Source organism: Micromys minutus (genome assembly GCF_963924665.1).
Source record: "Micromys minutus genome assembly, chromosome: 11".
Lineage (NCBI taxonomy): Eukaryota > Metazoa > Chordata > Mammalia > Rodentia > Muridae > Micromys > Micromys minutus.
In genome coordinates, this window is record NC_137980.1 from 18,571,312 (window position 1) to 18,579,167 (window position 7,856).

Here is a 7,856-nt window from a genome sequence, read left to right on the forward strand (position 1 = left end):
TAAGATTTGAAATCTGAAATGCGGTGAAAATTGAACATTTGTTATCTCAAGTATTTCAAATAGTAGGTGTCATACTATATTGGCATTTAAGCATGAAGAAATATAAAAAGTATTAGTGAAGTCTAGAGAGATAGCACAGTAGTTAAGAACACACTCTGTTTTTTGAGAGGTCTAGGTTATGCTGGATCATGGCGTCTAGCAACCATCTGTGACTCCATTTCCAGAGAATGTGACACCTTCTGGCCTCCAAGGACACCAGCATGCAAGTGGTACACATTCATATAAGCAGTCAGAGTCCTCATACACATAAATCTTTGTAGAGTACTTTGTTTTTCACATTAAGTCTTTGAAATCTGGTATGTATTTTACATTTATAGCACCTGTTAATTCAGAATTCATTAATTCTAAGTAGTTAGAAATGTAGTTAGAAACAGCTCTAGAAAGCTTGGTTTATATACCTAAGAAACAGTTGAATGATTATAATTGGTGCTTCAGCTCTTTTCTTCGACTGCATTTTCAGTCTGTGGAACTTTTAGAAAGAAGGCAAGCACACTTTTCAGCTAGGCTCATTACTGTCTTACTCCACTGTCTTAGTGCTTTACTGCTGTGAACAGACTTCATGAGAACTGGCCATAGAGTAATCTCATTGTAGCCAGTGTTTCTGATGGCATAATGATTTTATTTGTTTGTTTGTTTGTTTATTTTTGGTCAGCTCCTAGATATATATGTCTTTATGCAATAGAACCAGATGACGTTACTGTCCCTATAGGCTTTCGGTGGCTTCCCAGTGTAAATCCAAAGCTCTCAGCATGACCTATAAGACAGTGCGTGCTCTCCTGCCTCGCATCTCTCCTCTCAGCTGCTGCTGCTCTTTGGTGCAGCTCACTGTGGAGATGTTTGCACACTGCTCACTTTCACCCACCTCTCGGAATCGTCTTACCTTGGTTTAGTCTCTGTAGAGCATTTATTTTGAAATTTTTAAGATTATCTTTGAATTTTTCTTTTTTTAATTAGTGTACCTGCTTGTTAATCTATGTTCCCTCCTTCAAACTTATTGTTGTTACCTAGAAACGAAGTGAAGATAACAGGTATTGTTTAATCACTCAGATTTGGATCATGCCTTGGAACGCCTTCAACGTGAAGATCCCAGTTTGAAAGTGAAACTCGATCCTGACTCTGGACAAGTACGTATATTAGGGCCTAGTCCTAGAAAGGAGGGGAGACATGCATATAACATTGATTCGTCTATACTCTTGGGAGAAAAAGCATTGATTCATAATATAAGTTTCTCTGTGTATGTTGTCATTCTAAATAAGCATTCTCTTCAGTTCCCTAAAATAATTACAGTTCACTCCCCATTGGTTTGAACTTTGTGAAGTGTTGAAATAAGGTTCAACTTACTGTCGCTTACACTGACATTTCCATAAGCAGCAATACTACAGGAGGTCAGAAGCCAGAGACACCAGTTTCTGTTGTATGCATGTTCAAACTACCCTAGGGTTCTTACTGCCTACAACATTTAGGAAACAGCTATGTAGTTGAGAGAGGTTTTAGAGGAAGGTTATTTACCCCATTTTTGAGGCATTATCTTCAGCTATAGAGACAAACAGCTGACTGCTTCTTCATTAAGAAAAGAGTTTTAAGGCTGGAGAGATGGCTCAGTGGTTAAGAGCACTGACTGCTCTTCCAGAGGTCCCGAGTTCAAATCCCAGCAACCACATGGTGGCTCACAACCATCTGTGAGATCCAACGCCCTCTTCTGGTGTGTTTGAAGACAGCTACAGTGTACTTATATACACTAAATAAACAATCTAAAAAATTTTTTAAAAGGGATTTTAGCTGGATGGTGCTGGTACTTGCCTTTAATCCCAACACTTCAGAGGCAAAACCAGGTGGTTCTTTGAGTTATAGAGCAGCCTGGTCTACAGAGTGAGTTCCAGAACAGCCAGAGCTACAGAGTGAGACTGTCTCAAATATACTACCACCCCCCTACACACACACACCACGCCCCTGCCTCCAAAAGGAGAAAAAGGTTTTAGCCAGGGTTGGGTGTCTGGTGCCTGTGGTTCCGATACTTGAGAGGCTAAGGTAATATGATTGATACAAGTGTGATGTGCAGTTGAACTGCACACGAGTGAAACCCTGACAAAAACCAAACCGGGGACTGGAGAGGTGGCTCAGTGGAAGATCACTGGCTGCTTTTCTAGAGGTCCTGAGTTCAATTCCCAGCACTTACATAATGATTCACAACCACCTGCACCTCCAGTGCTCTCTTAAGCTTTCTAGGCAGCAGGCATGCCAGTGGGCACAGACATACACGCAGGCAAAGTTTCCAGACACATACGATACTAAAACTAGGCCCAGTGAGATGCCTCAGTGTGGAAAGGCTGCAAGGGACTGACACCCGACTGTGCCCTGGAATCTACGTAAGTTGTCCTCTGCCCTCCATGCCCCTGCCTACATCAGACACAGATGTTCCACACATCCAACAATAATAAGTAATAAGCAAACCGCGTACAAAGAAAGAAGACAAAAGCGTAGTCCAGGCGCTGTAAACATTGTGTGGGGTTAGGAAGTGTGTGTCGTCCTAACCTGATGTCACTCGCTCAGCTGCTCATCACAGTCATGGATGGAGACAGTGGCTAAACGCTCGCTCACTGCATTCGATTTATTATTCTAGTCAGAAAAGTCAGAAGCACTATTTTCATTAGGAGCTCCCAGAAAGTTTTCAAAAGAAACTTGGTTGTAATGAATAGAGAATCACTTAAATCTGTGAGCGTCATTCTTCTGTATCATACTTTGCATTATTTTTCCTATATATCATATTTTGTTTTGTTTTCTACTGCCAGACTGTCCTGTGTGGTATGGGCGAGTTACATATTGAGATTATTCATGACCGTATCAAGAGGGAGTATGGCCTAGAGACCTATCTGGGGCCTCTGCAGGTGGCGTACCGGGAAACCATCTTAAACTCAGCTCGTGCCACAGGTAAAATAGAAAACATTTTGGACATTCTGGGTTTGTTTAGTGTTTAGCTATGTAAACAGAGGTCATAGTTTCTAGTGCCTCCCATGGTTTTACTGTGTGTATTAAAATAATTAATTATGAGCACAGAAGGCTTGGTGTCACTCACCCACACATGAGACCATTTACTGTATGAAGTGCGTGAATAATCCTGCAGGTAATACAGCGTTCGTATACTGATCGAGTTCTAGGGAAGTGCTGAGCAGTGTCCCGAATGTAAGTGCTCGGTTTTCTGTGTTTGGTTCCCTTAAGCCAAATAACAGTGATCACCACTCCCCCAGAGTGAACTATCATGAACAGGTTGTGAAGTAATGCAGGCCAGAAACGCTAAGGATATTTAAATTGCCCTTAAAACGCCCCAAATTTGTCAAGCCTAGCTGACCACATTTTACTGAAACGTGAAAAATTAACCAAGTACAAATGCAGTGACACAGGACGCCTGCCGCATTGGAAATGCAGATACATGTCAGTGACACCCTCTTACCCAAGTGCCAAGCTAATGACCGCTGCAGCCATCAGCTGGGGGAGCCTGCCGACCCTCTCCCAGCACTGGGGACCACTTCCACGTGCAAAGAGGTGACTAGGGAGAGTTCTCTCCACACAGGCAGGAGGCAGGAAACTGGTCATTGAGGGAGCACCAGAATTCATAATTACACATTTCTAATGCAGAGCTTTAAGCCTAAATCCAAGAACCAGTTTGGTGTGAGAAACTAAGGATTTAATGTTAGGTCCTCATGGATAGGTTCTTGTTCTGAAGAAGCTGAGGGAAGCAAATGGACTCGATAGAGATGTGTTTCAATTTATGCCTCAAGGGCATCACACAGGAAAGTACTGTACAAATAAATGCTTTATATAAGGAAATAACGGTCCCACGATTACAGGACCAGCTTGAAAAATATGCTCACTGTCAAATATGGAGTCACTAAGACCAGAGAGAGGGTAAAGTGTAGTAAATTTGAACCACTGTGCTCAGCTCTAAACATAATTATGAAGGCTTGTAGGCTATGCTCAGGCTTTGTTTGGAGTTTGGGATGTGAGTCCCTGCATTCCATTGCTGCTCAGCTGAATTTAGCAGTTTCATTTCAGCAGAATGCTTGGTGCGGGTGTTGGTAGCAAGAGCTGTAAGAACATGGACACAGTGGGAGAACAAGGCTCTGGGTTCAGTCCCCAGCCCCCTCCCCCAATCCAGCAACAACAAAAGAAAAGAAAACAAGGAAAGTTGTTTCCTGTATTTGGGGAAGAAACATTAAATATTGTGAAAGAATACAGGAAATTTAACAATTTGGAAACTAGCAGAGGAACAAGTTTTTTAGTTTTATTATCAGCTTGTTTTACTCTAAATGTTTTACAATATGAGTGTTACCTTCTTCCCAAGGTCTAGTGATTTATGTGATACTCTTAAAGACTCAGTTGAGTGGACTCGGGCGTAGATGCGACCGTCTCATCAAGGCAGCCTGTATCCTGGGCAGCCTCTTCCTGGCTTCCTTCGTTTTCTGGGTCAGCGCTGAGCGCTGTGCGCAGCCACCTCCTTATTTCTCATGCATTTGTCTGTCCTCAGATACCCTCGACAGGGTGGTGGGAGACAAGCGGCATTTCGTGAGAGCCGAGCTGGAAGTGCGGCCAGTGGGAGAGCCGCGTGCCGCGGCCACGGTGGAGTATGCGGACTGTGTAGGTGAAGACTTGCTGCAGGCCTCCCGGGACGCCATCGAAAGTGCCGTCCACAGCGCATGCCTCCAGGGTAAGGGACACACAGCTCTGCTTAGTTCCTCCTTTTCCCTCATGCTGGACTTTGAGCCAGGATCTCGTCCATACCATACTCTGCCTTGATGTTACACTCCTAGCGTCTGAGTTAGTCCATGTGTTACACACTTGTCAGTGTTCTCTCTCTACTTGAGTTGGCTTTTTATTGTGTTACTCTTTGTTATTGTGCTGTGTACAATGTGCTTTATTTCCCCTCAGGACCTTTACTTGGATGCCCAGTCCAGGACGTGGCCGTGACATTACACTCACTGATGATTCACCCGGGCACCTCCACAACGATGGTGACTGCCTGCGTCTCACGGTGCATACAGAAGGTATGAGCACTGCACATCCCACAGGGGGCTGTGCCACAGAGCTAGACCTTATGTCACCATGGGCCACCCCGATGGCTCGGTGGGGAAAGGTTCTTACCACCAAGCCCGATTCTGCTCAATCCTCAGGAACTGCATAGTAGAGACCTTCTGACTTTGAAAGTTGTCCTCCGATCTCCACATATGCACTGTGGGGACCATGAGTTTAAAACATTTTAAACTAGCTCTTGTATGGGAAATCTTTGATTTCTAAAACTGAATTTTCATTTGAAAGATTTTAGAAATTTCTGGTCAGACAGATTAAACAAAACATTCTGAGTTTAGTAAAAGATCTACTTTCCCCATTCCAAACATATAGCCATTAACTACAAGCCTTGTGGGGAGGGGAATATATATATATGATTTATTTTTATTTTGTGTGCATTGATGGTGTCAGAAGCTCTTGAACTGGAGTTAACAGACAGGTGTGAGCTGCTATGTAGGTGCTGGGAATTGAACCCAGGTCCTGTGGAAGAATACACAATACTCTTAACTGCTAAGCCATCTTTCTAGCCCCTAAGCCTGGTGGAATTAAATGCACAGATCTGAGATCAGCTTGACATTGGGCTTTAATGTAAAGCACAGTGGAAACCTAATATTCAATTTCTTTTTAAAGATTTATGTATACGAGTGTTCTATCTGTATGTACACCTGAATGCCAGAAGAGGGCATCCGATCCTATTACAGATGGTTGTGAGCCACCACGTGGTTGCTGGGAATTGCAACTTAAGACTTTCTGCAAGAGCAGACAGTGCTCCTAACCACTGAGCCACCTCTCCAACCCTTAATTTCAAATTTTTGAACTTGTTCAAATAAGATTGCCTTCATTAAAACAAACAAACAAACAGATAAATCCCACTGAGCAACAGATTTAGGCCAAGCATCTTCCCTCTCAAAGTATGAAGCATGTGATCACTGAGTTGTCCCTGAATGTCATGGCTTCCTGCCTCAGTGTACCAACAGAGCTGAGCACCTCCCATGCTGTTTTCCAGTGTGGGAGTGCCTTCGCCTAGCACTGGAGAGTAAAGTGAGGCCAGTGAAACTTTAAAGTACCAGTTAAGGGGTTGAACTGTGTTCTGGGAACAATGGAGAATCAAGTTTTGAACAGTGAAATATAGTCAGAGCACAGAAGGGATTGGTGTGAGAAAGACAGTCCAGGACAGACAGACACTAGACTAGGTCTGAATCAGGACACCAGCAACAGGCATAGAAGTACTGTGTTGCTGGAAAAAGGAAACCCGAGCAGTAAATATAAGCAAACTGAAGACTACTAATGCCCTCAGCAAATAAGAAGGTCAGAGAAGAGCTTGGAAAAGAAGATGCTGAGCTAGGTTTGGGGCTCACTGGGGAGCTGCAGAGTCTCCACACACTGCCCCACAGCATCTGGTTTGGAAGCTCTGTAGTGAGGTACTGTTCAGAAGACTGAAAGGGATGGAGGGCAGCTCTGGGAGCACTGCAGAGTCCAGTCCCTAACTGTAGCATTTTCTCTTATATTTACCTTTTCCCACACACTTTCAGCTTCCTTATGTGGCCTTTAAGTCTAAGATTATAAAGTGTAATACAAGAATTGACTATTGGCTTCTTAAAGTGTTCGCCTTTGCCGTTCTTCCCAGCACGTGGCCCCTGGTATAAGTACTAAGTTCTTGGCTCCTTACACAATGTTCTCTGTGAAGTATTAAGGCCAGTGAACCTCCCAGAGCCCTCCATCAGGAATATAATAGTCTTTCTGTGTCTTCCTTGTACTGGAATAGGAATTTGTTCAGTTCTGAAATCTCTTTAGGCCCTGAAGAAAGCTGACAAGCAGGTGCTGGAGCCTCTGATGAGTCTTGAGGTCACAGTGAGTAGAGAGTACCTCAGCCCTGTCCTGGCAGATTTGGCACAAAGAAGAGGGAACATTCAAGAAATTCAGACTCGCCAAGACAACAGAGTTGTTCTAGGAGTTGTTCCTTTAGCAGAAATTATGGTAAGCTGTTTGCCTTTGAAGTGTACATATTGTTCTGCAGATGTAGTGTGAGGGAAGCTAGGTGCTCACTGACGCCTGCGGGCATCAGGCTTGGGTTTAGAGAATGCACACCAAGTTTCCAGCCACCATGGAACTGTGGCCTTCAGTGGTGGCTCAGAACCAGGGACACTGCATTTCAGGTAGGTTACTTCCAAGCATAGGACCACAAAGATTAAGGCGGTGGACCAAAATCTGGTCAGTCTGTTAACTGTCTTCCCTGCTTCCATGCATTTTCCCTTTTCTGCTAAGTTTTGGGGCCAGCATCATTCTCTTCCCCAACCAGGCACTTGAGCCCCTAGGATAGGCTTGGGGGGTACTGACAGATGAGTAGGAAAGACAGAGTCAATCACCAAATTCCTTTGCCTCAGAATGCATGCACAGCTGACCTTCCCTATGCTAAGTTATTGCGGTAATATTTCCCTTTTCTTTCTTTTTGAACCCTCCCTGGAGGTGGTGGTACTTACTGCCACCTTCTCTTCTGAGGTCTAAAGATAATCCACAAGATAAGAAATATGGCTTACATTAAGTGCAGTAACAAACTGAAATTCTTTTCATTAGGGATATTCAACTGTGCTTCGAACCCTGACGTCAGGCTCAGCTACATTTGCCTTGGAGCTGTCTACTTATCAAGCCATGAGTCCTCAAGACCAAAGTACTCTGCTCAACCAGAGAAGTGGTTTGGCCCGTGTGCTGTAGGTCCTTGGAAATGGGAAAGCTGG

General features: G+C 44.0%; 1 protein-coding gene across 3 annotated transcripts in view; it reads left to right on the top strand.

The window, feature by feature from the left end:
• The window catches only part of GFM2 (GTP dependent ribosome recycling factor mitochondrial 2), a 31,886-nt gene extending 24,047 nt beyond the window's left edge, over positions 1-7,839 (top strand). For all 3 annotated transcript variants that reach the window (XM_080925136.1, XM_080925138.1, XM_080925137.1), the window contains exons 16-21: positions 1,108-1,184; positions 2,850-2,988; positions 4,583-4,762; positions 4,984-5,099; positions 6,916-7,098; positions 7,696-7,839. In XM_080925136.1, coding sequence (XP_080781262.1) covers positions 1,108-1,184; positions 2,850-2,988; positions 4,583-4,762; positions 4,984-5,099; positions 6,916-7,098; positions 7,696-7,833 — 833 coding nt within the window. In that variant the 3' untranslated portion in view covers positions 7,834-7,839. The remainder of the gene's footprint in view (positions 1-1,107; positions 1,185-2,849; positions 2,989-4,582; positions 4,763-4,983; positions 5,100-6,915; positions 7,099-7,695) is intronic.
• The last annotated feature ends 17 nt before the right edge of the window (positions 7,840-7,856 follow it).